General features: G+C 41.4%; 1 protein-coding gene across 1 annotated transcript in view; it reads left to right on the plus strand.

The window, feature by feature from the left end:
- Window positions 1–948: 948 nt before the first annotated feature.
- The window catches only part of GFRA1 (GDNF family receptor alpha 1), a 143,817-nt gene continuing 130,873 nt past the window's right edge, over window positions 949–13,892 (plus strand). The window contains 4 exon segments of the mRNA XM_009668622.2: window positions 949–1,134; window positions 1,137–1,188; window positions 2,280–2,582; window positions 3,888–3,971. Of these exon segments, the coding sequence (XP_009666917.2) occupies window positions 1,087–1,134; window positions 1,137–1,188; window positions 2,280–2,582; window positions 3,888–3,971 (487 nt within the window). The 5' untranslated portion in view covers window positions 949–1,086.

The raw sequence follows: 13,892 nt of genomic DNA on the forward strand, positions 1-13,892 counted from the left end.
CGCGCCGGCGGAGCCCGAGGCCGGAGGCACTCGGGTACGGGCTGGCTCCGCAGAGCCGCTCGCAGGCGGCGCCTCCCCTTCGCGGAGCTGCAGGCGCGGGGTGGTGCCCGGCCGCTCCCCGGAGCAGGGCTGGGGGGACGGAGGGGAGCCGCCCGGACGCCCCCAGCCCCCTGGGGGGAGCCCCCGCCGCCGAGCCCTCGTGGAGGGCGGGGGCAGGCGGGAAGGGACGGGAGAGGTTTTTTCCCTGCTCGAGGCGCGATCAGCGGTACCCACCGCCTTTCCCGTAACTCAGTGTCAGTTGGCGGCGCCTTCCGCTCGGAAACCCTCCCGCCGGGCCGGGCCGGGCCGGACTCGGCGCTCCAAGTGCGGGCCGGTGCCGCTCCTGCTCCGCGCAGCGCGGCGGCGCAGCAGCCGCCGCCCCCGCCTGGGCTCCGCGCCTCTCGCACACCCTCCGCCGCCCGCCCCGCTTTCCCCAGCCAAACTTTCCCCGCCGGCGCAGCACCTGCCCCCGCCGCCGGGCCGCCCCTCGCGCCCTGAGCCAGCGGAGGCGGCGGCGAGCGCCCCGCGCACCGCCTCCCCGCTGCAAACAAATCAAGTCGCGGGTTTAGGGGGGCGGAGGGGTAATTCCCCAAGAGGGCGCGGAGACCATGCCTCGGCGGGGGTTGTAAGCGGCGGCGGGGCGGGCTGCTGCTGCTGCTGCTGCTGCTCCTCGCCCTGGCTGCGGGGGAAGCCGGGCAGCGGGGCCGGGGGCGGGCGCCGCGGCTCTCGTGCCCCCCCGTGCGCTGCCGGTCCCTCCCTGGGAACAAGCGCTGCCCACCCAAGGAGGCGACCGGCGCTCCTGCCCCGCTCCCGCTTGCTCACTCGCACACACATATACTCCGTGCGTGCGCCTCTCTCTCCCTCATTGAAGTCAGTGCTTGTGTTTTCAGGTTGCTCAGACCTGAAATCTAAGGGAAAAAGCTCAGCGTTTGCATCTCCGCTCCAGCTACTGGCGGTGGTAGCGGCGAAGAGGAGAGAGGGGGCTTTCCTGGAATTTGTGGACCCCAACTTGGAGTCTTTGGATCTCGGCGTTTTTGGAATGTCTACATGCTGATCCTCTTTGTTGTGGCACGCCAGCTCGTTTGGGGAAACCGTCTGAAGACAGCAAGATGTTTCTCGCTATCTTGTACTTCGTTTTACCCTTAGTGGGTAAGTTGCTGGTATCTGATTTCTCTCTGTATGTCGCTTCATAGAGCAATACATAGGGTTTATGGGATCGGATGCCTGATGGTTGTCAGCCTATTGTTTAGGCAGAACGATGAAGTTTCCAGTAGTTTTTACGGCTCTGCCTCACATCATTTAGCCCAGTCTGCATTTCAGGCTCTGGGAGACTACGGAGTTAGATGCTTGCTTGCGTAGCTTCTTGTTAAATTGGATTCCTGCAAGTTAGAGGGAAACTTTTCATTTTAATAAAATAAGGCTGTTCAGGGAGGGTGGCATGAGCCAGCTGAAGGATTACATCTTCACCTGAACCTGGCAACCTGCCCGCTTGCGAGTGGTTTGCAGCCGACACTGGTTTCCCTTCCACAGGAGATGTTTGTTTGCATTTCCATCTGTGTGTGTCTGAGAGAGCGTGACAGGGGGCACATTGGAAAGGAGAGGATTACTGTAATTTGCTTTGTTCTCCTGAAAAGCATCATACGTGGAGAGAAATGGGGGGGGGTCATAAATTCCACCTTTGAAGATATATGTGGAAGAAGCAAAAATGGGTACAGCTATGAAAAAGTGTCTGACGTAAAAAGAGCCTAATAACAATCAGTGAGGATACTTATCTCTCCGAGCGGGTTGTTCGTGGATGTAATTGAAATTACAGCAAAGCACTTGAGGAAAGTGAGTCCGAGTATTTAACCCCTCAGTTAAACCCCAGAGTGGGAAGGTTATTTGCTCCACCAAAGTGGATGTAAGGAACAATTAATCTTTATTTTGTTGGGCACGTTAGCCCCTGTGGATTTTCTTTCCTTTTTGTGTTTTGTCTTAATTTAACCATAGAGGTTAACACGTACTGTTCCTGTGGGCTTCCACTGAACTGGATCTGACTATAAGACCACGGAAACCCCATGTGTTTTTCCTAAGATATAGCGTGAAGCCCTGAGGTTTGCAAGGTGCTGCCTGTGGGGCTGGCTGCGGGAGCAGCTGTGTTAGGAGGTGCCTTGTGCTTCCCAGACGCCTGCCTTGTAGCCCTAGTTAAATCAGCCTCACCGCTCAAAGAGAGTTTGTTGGTTTGTGTCTCCTTTCTCTAGATGTACTTCTGTCCGCAGAAGTGAGCGGGCTGCCTGGAGGGGATCGCCTTGACTGCGTTAAAGCCAGCGATCAGTGTCTCAAGGAGCAGAGCTGTAGTACTAAATACAGGACACTGAGGCAGTGTGTAGCCGGCAAAGAGAGCAACTTCAGCCGGGCGACAGGCCTGGAGGCAAAGGATGAATGCAAAAGCGCCATGGAAGCTCTAAAGCAGAAATCTCTGTACAACTGCCGCTGCAAGAGGGGCATGAAGAAGGAGAAAAACTGCCTGCGCATTTACTGGAGCATGTACCAGAGTTTACAGGGTAAGTTGCAAAACATGGGAACATTACACTCCCCTAATGCAGTGTGATTTCCCAGCCCATCACATCCGCAGCTAGCTACCACCACAGAGACTAAACGGAGGGTCTGACCTCATAATTCACATTGTGCTCTCAGCTGCAAACTGAGGACCTTTCATCCAACTCGGGAACAGCTGCTGCTGCATCTCCTGTTGTTGGGAAATCCACAATAAGGGTTTCCTCTAGGGGACCCATCTGACCTTTCCAAGCCAAAGTCAAAGATGAGGGCTTTAGCAAGTGCAAAAGCCACCAAACCCAATCATTTGGAGACATATTCCTAGTAACATTTTAAACCCCTTAATTGGGACTCATCTAACCAGATCACGGGGCACCGAAACTAGTTCCTTAGCTCTTTGCTAAAAGTTAAATAATATATAGAGAGGGGGAACGTTGTTTTAAGAGGTTTATTCTTTCTTTCCCTGTATTAACCAGCAACATTCGTGGGGCATGCAGAAACAGAAAAAAGAAGTTGGTGCTTCCTAGAGCATGCAGAAGTGCGAGTTAGCAGTGACTGACTTGGGACTTCAGTTCTCATTGATATCATTGCCAAATTTCCTAAAGCCTACTGAGAACGTTCAGGTCCTTATGTGAAGTGTATCATTCTGGACATGTTTTGCATTGTTCAAGAACCTCTGTAGTTGAAGATGCAATCCTTCATTTCAGTGTGGCCCCCCCCTTAACTCTTTGCTGTAGCTGCTTCTGCTTCTATGTTGTTCCACTGAAACCAAGCCTTTCTGTTCATTTATCCTGGCATCAGTTGGAACACTTTAGTAGGTTAATATATCTCCTTGTTCCGACTTTCATAGTAAATTACATCACTCTTCTTGGACATTTTCTGCGTCCTAAATTAATTTCCCTTCCTGCAGCATTTTGTTAGGAATGTTTTATTACAAAGATGCTAGTTTTCAGCTGTTACCTGGGCTGCTCCTCCAAATAAGAGCTCTAATATTAGTATGAGTGAACAGGAACATCCCTGCTACTGCTTCTCTCCTGCTGGCATGTTAAGATGAGACAGTCCCTGTGATGTTAGAAGCAGTCTCTGCAGATTATGACCTTATCCATGGAGGAAGGAGGGAAAATAGTGACAAGGATAAACAACTTGTTTCTTTCAGGTGTTTCTATATGTTGTGCTTTGAGGAGAAACAGCCACACAAACAGATTAAAGTAGCTTTACTGTTACAGAGTAACTTCATTATAGAGCAGATCTAAACAACAAAATCCTGTCCTCAATTCTTGTGTAAAAAGAATCCAAATCTTTGTTGTCTTTAGGAAATGATTTGCTTGAAGATTCCCCCTATGAACCAGTTAACAGCAGACTATCAGACATATTCAGGCTAGCGCCAATGGTATCAGGTAAGCAGATTTAAAGTTCTTTAACTGAAATGTGATTACAGTCTGCTGCTTTAAAGCTGAACTATGGAACATTCTTAGCTCATGGAGCAATACTGTTTTAAATAAAAGGAAAAGCTATTGGCTTTCTGGATTTGGTTCAAGATATAGTTGCATTAAAAGAAAATACTAATTGGTTTTGAAAGAATAACTAAAACTGAAAGAGGTCTTGGCAGGATGGCAGTTTGTGTTCTTTTTGAGTTATTTTTGACAATAAACACTAAATTTTCCTGTAGGTGGCAATCTGATTCCCTGTGTTTCTAATTTACAAATCAGTTCCTTTTTGGGAATATAGTCAGTGCAAGTTACCTCCCATTGACATTAAAAGAGATCAGAAGATAATCTTTCAAATGTTTGCATAAGAGAATGTCTTATAGTTTCATATTATGAAAAGAAATTTCAGAATTAAGGCTTGTCTCTTTTGGAACTGCTGGCTGTTTAAAGAGCCTATTCACTAGTTCCTTCTCTTTCTCATTTTTCTCTGGATTTTTTTGTTATTGTGTGGCTGTCTTTCAGAACTTGCTTGGTAATTAGAATATGCAGTTTGTTTTTTGAGGGGGAACTCAACCCATTTTGGATCACGTTTGTTGCAACAATGAATTTTGGGCACTGGCAGGCATTATATAGATTAGATTCATATTTTTTATGGTTTCAGAAAGCTTGTGAGGATGCAGTCTGTACTCAGGACCTTCATTATGTAGTTACACTATGTACGTTCAATCTTTTATGTAAGTCTGACCATCCTGAACCTTCGGTTAACTAAATTGCTACAGATGAGCATTACTGGATTGCTCTTTAACAGAAATAAGAAGTAAAGACCAAAGAGAGTGACTTGACCAATTTTCAGAAGTACTTATGCTTTTTAGGACCCTAAGTCTCACTGAAAGTCAGGGGGACTTAGGTTGTTAAGTATTTAATGGGCCAGATTTTCAAAGATATACAGACACATAAAACGTAGATAACTGCCCACTGGGATTTTCAGAAAGGACTAAGTGATTTAAATAGGCGTTAGATGCCCAGACAGTTTAAAAAATTCTAAGTGCTTAATGCACCTTTAGGTATCTTAATGTCTTTGAAAATCAGCCCCTTAGTCACTTTTCAACATGTGACTTCAGATCCAAATCACACGCATCTTTGGAAAGCATTATCTTAAGTTTGGTCAGCAAGTCTGTTGGGAACAGCAGAGAAAAAAGACTGATTTCCGAAGAAATGTTGTGTTTTATTTTATTACTTAAACAATCCTAACAACCCAACTCTATACAAAACCAAGCAAAAAGAATGCAAAAGAGTTCCGTGATATTTTCTTAAAGTTTACAGTCAGTCTTCCCAGGACCAAATTCTAAGCTACCTTAGCAGTGCTATGGTCATAGAAGTACCCTATGTATGCTCTACGTTTCTGTCATTATTTTCAGATTCCCCATTTACTTGTAAGGTGATTATCTCAAAATGCAATAAATTTTTCCACCTGTTCTGTGCAACAATTAAATAATATGTATTTGTTCAACAAGTGCAGTCATTCCTACCACTTAGGATGCTGGTGTATAGGTTAGGACTGATTCTGTGTTACTAATGCACCCCAAATTCCTGTTCACTTTGATGGAAGTCTCAGATTTACAGGGATGACAGCTTTAGATTCACAGACAGCAACAAACAGAAGTTGTAATATAGAGGAAAACCACCAGTATGTGGAAATAGTAGTATCTAACAGAAAAAAATCATTAGCAAAAGCATTTTTCCTATCATCATGGTTACATTCTACTGTATGTTACATTCTTTAGAGCTGCCTAGACTTAATTTTTTTCAGGGATCTACAAGTACCCCAAACAGTGGAACTTTACAAGATTTTTATATCTTAATCTTTAAAAAAAAAAAAAAAAATTGTGCAAGCAGCGTTGGCAGTTGGCAGGAGTTTCATAACTCCTCTTCTGCTAATACGGTCATTGCTGTTTATAGATGTTGCTGCAGTATTCACTCTCATTAAAGTTACTTGGGTTTAATTAAAAGCAGAGATTAACCCTTGCGACTCATAAAAGAACATTCTATGGTACTGTATGACTTAGCCAAAACATTAGGCTTGATATATGCTATATTTTGTCTTGATTTTGAAGCAGTATAGAAAATCACAATAATTCTGTTGTACACGGAGAGCAAAAGAGTTTGGCTAAGACAACTGGTCTGTGTGCTACATGTAGCATACGTAAGTCTAAGAAATGGAGGGTGGTTTTTAAAAGCGGTTAATATTGGTCTAGTTCTTCACTGAAAGATGTTGAAAATTGCATCCTTTAATGAAATAGATTACCGCTTTCTCATTACTTGCTCAAGTATCAATAATATATTGACTTAAAACAAAACTCAGGAATACATTGCTAAACCTGTTACTGAATTTGTTATTTCTCTCCAGTTTCCCTTGTGGTAATGAAAATACATGATGTGGTCAAGCAATTAAAGTGAAGCTTTGTTTTATTTTTATTTTATTTATTTTTATTTATATAGTGGTTTATGTTATACTGGGCCTAGTGGTCTAGTTAGTTTAGAACTAGAAGGAAAAGCTAATTATTTAATACACAATTTTAAAAAGATGTCCAACAACATAGAAAATAAAAAAACACAGAATCATTTACTGTAGTGTTAGCTGTTAAACCCAGATAACCATGTATTTAGATAGTAACAAGCATGAATTTTGCATTTCAATCTCTATTAATTTTGCAGGGAGAAATGCACTAAAAAGAAAGTGACAGATAAAGTGGGAAAGTGAGTTCTGTGTTTGATTTGGTCATGATAACGTTTCCTGTGTTTTCAGGGCCTGGTCTTCTGTCCTTTCAATCTACGCTCTAAGCTCATTATTCAGCTCCTTCTTTATTGTTAGTCTTTTGATACTTCACCTTGCTAAATCCAGGACTGTGAGCCTCCCTAATTGAAGGACAGGATACCTTTTTTTTTTTTGGGGGGGGGGCGGGGAGGAAACATATAAATGTCTGATTTGTCTTTAGAAATGTTATGTCTGATAGGGAGTTTCTGCCTCAAGGTTATGAATTTCATGCTAGCAGGTAGGTCTTGAAATTACTGCAGACCTGCCAGTGTGTTTCTGATAGCAGCAGATTTGAGCTAGATATTCTGATGTTAAGATTTTGCTAAAAGGGTTGTTTCTGCTTAAACCTTAACTACTTCTGAGAGGTGAAAACACTTTAATGTCATTCACTTCCATCACAACTACAGCAAATACAAAACTTTTGATTGGATCTTAGAGGTGAATTTCACACCAAATTAAGGATAGATGCTTCAGTGAGTTTGTCACTTGTTAAAGCTATCCAAAGCTTTTTACTACATAGGGAACAGTCTGCCTCTTAAATTTGTATTGTAATTGCCGTTGTGCCTTGCAACTGGAAGGTATCTTATCGTTTTGATATTAGCTGATATAGTGTAGTAGTCATCTCCATACATTAAAAGAACATATCTTCTCTGAAAATTACAGTTTCATGTGTGCAGAAATATATTTCAGAAACATTTATTTTGGAATCTCATTCATTTCAACACAGAATGGAGAGTCACTAAAGCAGACTAAAATACCTTAAGCCATATCTGTGAAGTGATGTAAAAAAAATTAGAAATAGAAATTTTATTTTTTTTAATAGAAAAATTAACAGTAAAAGGAAGTATAGACTACTTAGATCTACTTATTTAGGATGACCTAATGCTGTCCACCCATGAATTTGCTTTGACCTAATGCTGTCCACCCATGAATTTGCTTTTAAGTCAACTAGTTAATCACAGGTTAATTATACTATTGTTCCACTTTTTACACCCTATTTTTATTTTTTTACTTTTACATCTATTGCATTTGGACATAATCGTGAATAACATGCTACATCAGAAATTTCTTAAAACACAGAGAATTTACTGGTAATCGGTGGAGAATTAGTTGGTAACATGCTGCTAGTTAAGTCTTGTTAAATTGCGAGACAACTAGAAATTAATTATTTTGCCAATACTTCTTTTTAATATAGTAAATTTTTTCTCAAAGTTAGTGTTATATCGTCAACAAATAAGAGAGAAAGTGGTTAGTATAGTTATATATCAAAGGGAGTTTTCCCCAATTCTGTCTTTCACATCAGAGGCTGTTTACTCTATGAAAACTCCGGAGATGTTCTGTTGCAGAAGGTATATGGAAGTTTGTATTTAGAAAAGAGTAAATTTCTTAATTAAAAAGAAGAGTTTAGTAGGCAGCATGTAGGAGTTCTTACCGGAATATATAATTCCATGCTGGAACAATATGCGTAGTGCTGCCTATGAAGTTAGCATGTTTGATTTACTTACTGAAGAAGCTACAAGTACAAATACAAATAATTATGGTCAGTAAGATGGTCTTCTATTGTATTTTAAAAATTAAGTTTATAAAAAAAGATAGCAGGACTGGAATTCTCGGAAGAGTGGGTGTGTTGGTGACATTTAAATTTGGCAGTCTCATACACACTGTTTCTGGAAGACACTTAAGGATTTTATAGTGATTAGTCTGGGTCTCCTTTTAGGATCTCTACATTGTTCAGAAGGAAAGAGTGGGTCAGTAGTTTTCCCCCTTCTGCGACTGAGCTATTAGAAGTCTTCCTATATTGTCAGGTTCCACAATTAAGAAAGTTGGTACTGAGAAAGAATGAACTCTGGTATGCAAACACTTCTCAAGCTTTGGCAAAATTTTGTGTTGGGAGAGTTTCTCCCTCTCCAGCATAAAGCCTGCTCTGAGTACTGACAGCTATTCGGGATCCTCCCTGTTATTTATCTTTCCCAGAGATGGGTTGGAGATCTCACAGGGAACGGACTGGAAGTGTTTCGTTTGGAATAGTTGCTACCAGCAAAGGCAAGGGAGGAAGGGTGAGCTTTTCATAATGAATTCCCAGAATCCAGAAAAATTTGGATTGCTTATTTTTGTGCTTAAGGCCTTTTAGGATTCCTCATGCCCATCCCTGTGCTTTCTACTAGTTCTGTAAAGCAGGAGGTGCAGAACTAGAAAACCATCTCATAGTGAATTCATTTTACCCAAACTTTTATTACCCTGAAATCTTTTAATCAAGAAATGAATATGGTTCCTCTATTCATTTGTGCAATTCTTGTACTGATGTAAGAATTGAGGTCAGGGTGGAAGGCACCTGACTCTTGAATGATCATTTGCTTCTTTTTCCCCACTTGGTGAATTACTTTTTTAAAAATAAAATCCATATATAGCATTTTCTTTCATCAAAAAGGTAAGTTAGCATCTCTGCCCTAACCAACAGATCACTGCTTTTTCCTTTTGGGGTTTGTGGTATGTGAGTTAGTGGCTTCTCCCGTGAGTTAATACTGAGCAACATCCCCAGTTCCTACAGCTTGATGCCTCTAATCCTGTGTCTGTTCCTAAGTAAATGTATATATTGCAAATACTATATACTTTTCTAATTTAACACTATGCCCTTTTCAAACATTTTGTAAGGATATTTAATACGCCACATTTCTACAAGGACAAATTAATTTACAAAATATTATTAAAATGTTGATTTCTCTTATCAATTTAAAATGCTCTTATTAGCTCTTACCTTTGATATTGTTGCATTTTTTAAATTAAGAAAAAAGATACATTTCATGTTAGTTACCTTGCACATTCACCCAATTTCATAAACAATAAACCAGATCCTATTAAGTTAATAGGAGTCTTGCAATCTGATTCTGTTCCCACTGAAGTAAGCATAACACATCAACTTTTTTTTTTTTTTAATTTGGTTATGATGTATTCTGTTTCCTGTTGTAATTTTTTTGGCTTAGTTCTGATTTTTCTGATGTGTGCTTGAGCCTGTTGGTATCAGAAAAGTAAAAAGGAATTGTTATTTTGCCTATGCTAGATTGTCACATGCACAGTTATGTTTTCCTTTGTAAAATAATATGTGTATTAATCAGAGTAATCGTTCTTGGACCAATCTGTTCTAGTTTTTACAATTATAAATCTAAACCGATTCTTTTGTCTCCAGTGAAAATTTGGGACCCTTTGCCTGTTGCAAGAAAAGAAGCAAACATCTAGTTTAGTTGCATTTAACAAAATGAAAATAGTTTGACAAAATAACTTTAATATGAGTGTGTACAGTGCTTGTTCTCTGTGACACTTCTGTCCGCTTCTTTGCAGCGACAGCTAGGCTAGCTTCCCATCAGATAACAAGTTATCAAGGATGCATAGATACTAGTTGCTGATTTCCACTTCTGCATTTACATAATCAGATCGGACTTCACACAAAAGAAATCACTTTGGTGACTCTTGGTCTTTGAATTTCCTGTTTTCTGCATTTCTGGAAGCTCAATCTGATTACAGGATGGGAAATAAGTGCCTTGCTGAAGTAACTGATTGACCAGTTTATAAAAGCAGTGCGTATTCACTTTAATTTCAGGAGGCACATGAAGGGCCTTTAAACACCAACTCGGAATATGAAAATAAACTTATTCCATGTTTCTTGGTGAGATTACTGGAACTTTTTGCTAATTGCTTTGCTTGAAGATCTGTAAGACAGAGGAAAAGGTCTATGTTCCTCAAGTCTCTAAATGCACAGCTTTGGGCAAGGGTAGAGTTTCTGCTTGCCCCAGTAGTCTATCTGGGCAGCGCTTGTCAACCCGTTTCAGCATGGGAGTTAAGATGCAATCTGTTTTATGGAAGGAAGGAGTATCTCATGATATAATACAGAGCATTTACGCATGAAAATTCAGCATCTCCTTAAAATGCTGGGAGCAGTTAGAATACTTAGGAGTCTCAAAGGAAACTTGGAGAGCAGTATTTTCTTGCAGTCTTAAAGGAAAGCGTTGGGGGATGACTAGTTGAATAAACATGGCTAGGTGTTTTGCATTCACTATAATACTATACAAAGCAAATCACATCGTCTTTTTGTGTAGAGAAGCATCTTTGCAGGAGAGGGGAATTGCCATCCGTTTAATAAGTATATACCCCAGCAAGGCTCAGTTACAGTGTGGTGCATGTGTCAAATGAACAAATGCGTGCGCTCTTTTGAGTAGCAAATTCTATATCCTTTTATTTATCATTACAGGCCTGCTTTATGGTTTGCCTAAGTGCCGTGCTTGTTCATCTCAAGTAGGGCCAAAAGCACGCAGGCAGTGATATCAATGGAGTTACTTGGAGAGTTCGGGTACTTGCTAGCCTCTGCGAGGAGGGAAGTACAATCTGTTTACAAAATTTACATAATACAGCTGTTTCAGGGGCTTCGTTAGCAGAAACGATCATGGACTGCAGGGGGACCTTAGGAACACACAACCCACGAAGAAGTTCAGCTTTTTGTGTCTACGAGCTCTGCTGTGCCGCAGGGGTAAGCAAGCGGAGGCTGCGGTCCCGTGAGCAGGCTGGCTGAAGACATGGCGTGATGAGAGGGAGAGAAAAAGCATTTGTTTCCCGTGCCATAGTTTAGTTGCAATGTGAGCGTACTGCTGGGAATACTGCAGTGATAAAGGTGACGTGAGGACTGGTGCAGAAGGGAAACCTTTACTGATTAGGCTTATTTCTATGGCAGTCGTCTTCAGAGGGCTCCTGAAGTGCCTTGTCCGTAAGCTGTATCCCCTGGTGAAATGCAAAGAGAGCAGTGCCAAGAAGCGCAGCATCCTGCAGCTCTCTGTCTCTTGATGGCACAGCAAGGTGCGGTTTATGGCAGCTGTTTTCACTCTCGCTGTTTACATTTTAAAATATTTTAAAACTTTATAACCCTACTTATGTTTGACTCTCAAGGATAACTTTGACAGTGTTGGAAGAGCCTGTGGTATCTGTCAGGAGCTGACAATATGCTAAAAATGCTAAGAGTAAAGTGCCTGTGTTTGATGAAAAAGGATAAGAATTCCTGAATCATATGGCAGAACTTACTTGTGACAAGGATCCAATATTTCTTATTTTAACCTGTGTATTATTTTATTTTAACCTGAGGAAGGAATATGTTTACAGCTCTGATTTTAGAAGTATAAAGTAGAAGTCATTTTTGTTTATGAAACTAATTCTGTAATTCATTTTATATTAATATTTTGGTCTTATTTTGACATTGCATTTTCTGTGGATGAAACTACTGCAGCAAAAATGCTATCAGTATGGTTAGAACATTAACACAATTAAGTTATTTTCTGGATAGTTCTTTAGTTACTACCATGCATTGAAAGAATTTCTATAAAATGCCAGGCTACAGTCCAGTACAATCTGCACTCAACCTAAAAGTTAACATGAGAGGTGCATGACACAAAGTAATGACATAGAGATAGCTCTTCCTGCATAGAAATTTGCAGAAATGATGGGTTGTAAAGAGAGCTGAAGATATCAAACAATTTGAATAGAAACCCATAAATAAAGATGAATTTCTGCATTCACTGGTTATATGATTTTTATCACTGTCTGGTGCCCATAAAATGCGTCGTCTCATTAAAGTTTTGTCATGCAGCTGATAAGGTTCAAAAGTATTCATGCTTCCACACTCTTCCTTTTAAATTCTGCACCCTAAATTCAATACTAAAACTCAGCTGAGCAAAACTGGAAGTCTCTGTTTCCCTGCTCTTCTTCCGCAGCAGACAGCCTCATGTTCGTCCTACAGCCTCCATGCCGCTGTTGACACTTAAGCCCTGACAATCGGGCTGTCGCTACCACTGTCACTTCCTCTAGCAGCTATCCAAAACTCATTCCTGCCTTTGCATACCTTTCACTAATATTGTCGTGTCTTTTATGCATGTTAGTACCGCCACAGACATTCCTGATTTTTCTGCTCCATCTGAACCAGACGCCTCCATCAAATCTTCCTTCTATAAGGCTGCTCATGTCCTTTTCTGTCACTTCATCATAGAGCAGTTCTACTTGCCACCTCAGCCACTCTTCAGAAATCTGATGGTAGTTCTTCCCTTTTCTTCCTATGAGAGGCTTCTCTTTGTTCTCCTGTCTGATCTCTTTGCCCTGTGGTCCTCCACTTCCCTCCCCCTTTCCTCCACCCTTTCTCTCTTTCTCTGTCCCTCCAGCACCTCCCTGACCTCCATCATCTGGTACCTTGGGTGCTGCAACGCCTCCTCTCTTCTTTCAAAGCTTTCGTTAAACTCTCTGCTTTATCCAGGATTCTCCAAGTGATTCTCACTAACCGTATAAAGAGAATGTGATTTGAAATGTGTTTTAATAAAAGAAATTGCTCCTGAATAATGGAGCTAATACAGCCTAGTTTCCATGAATTTGAGTCCTCCATCTCCTGGATGCACCCCTGCTCTTGGCACAGATAGAGCTCCTTTTTCCTTTCTCTGTACCATGTTCTTTCCAGAGATGCTTCCCTCTTCACGTTCCCTAATTTCTGTCCCACGTTGCTTACCTGTTTGAGGCAGCGCGTGCTGCGACTGGTTCCGGGTTGCACGTGTGCTGGTGACTGTGTATTGTGTGTGCTGGCTGCCTGGCGCCTGCTCCCTCCTGGAACGGCTCGGTGCCAGAGTAATACCTGCCCTGCCTTTTCTTCAGTAGGCGTGTTCATTTGGGTCTCATCTAGTTATGCAAAACTGTAGTTTTTCATGAAATGTGTAAGAACTTCATATTCATTCTTCTGTCAAATTTGCTTATGTCATATGAGTTAAAAACTTGTTGAGAGCTGCAGGGTGTGGAGGTGAGACTAATATTTACCTGTTTTCCTGAAAAGCTAGGATTGAAAAAACCATATATGATTCTTATCATATCACTAAATGCTAGACTGTGGCATATCTCATCTTATCTAGTCTAATAGACCATCTAATGTGTTGTGGATGTGAGACAAATAAACATGCAGTGGACTTAAAAATACAGATAATTGAGTATAGTTCATGGCTGACAGTTATATTAGGTAACTGAGTATCTTAAGATTCTCAAAATGCGAAATAATTCATGCATTT

Source organism: Struthio camelus, chromosome 7, assembly GCF_040807025.1.
Source record: "Struthio camelus isolate bStrCam1 chromosome 7, bStrCam1.hap1, whole genome shotgun sequence".
Taxonomy (NCBI): domain Eukaryota; kingdom Metazoa; phylum Chordata; class Aves; order Struthioniformes; family Struthionidae; genus Struthio; species Struthio camelus.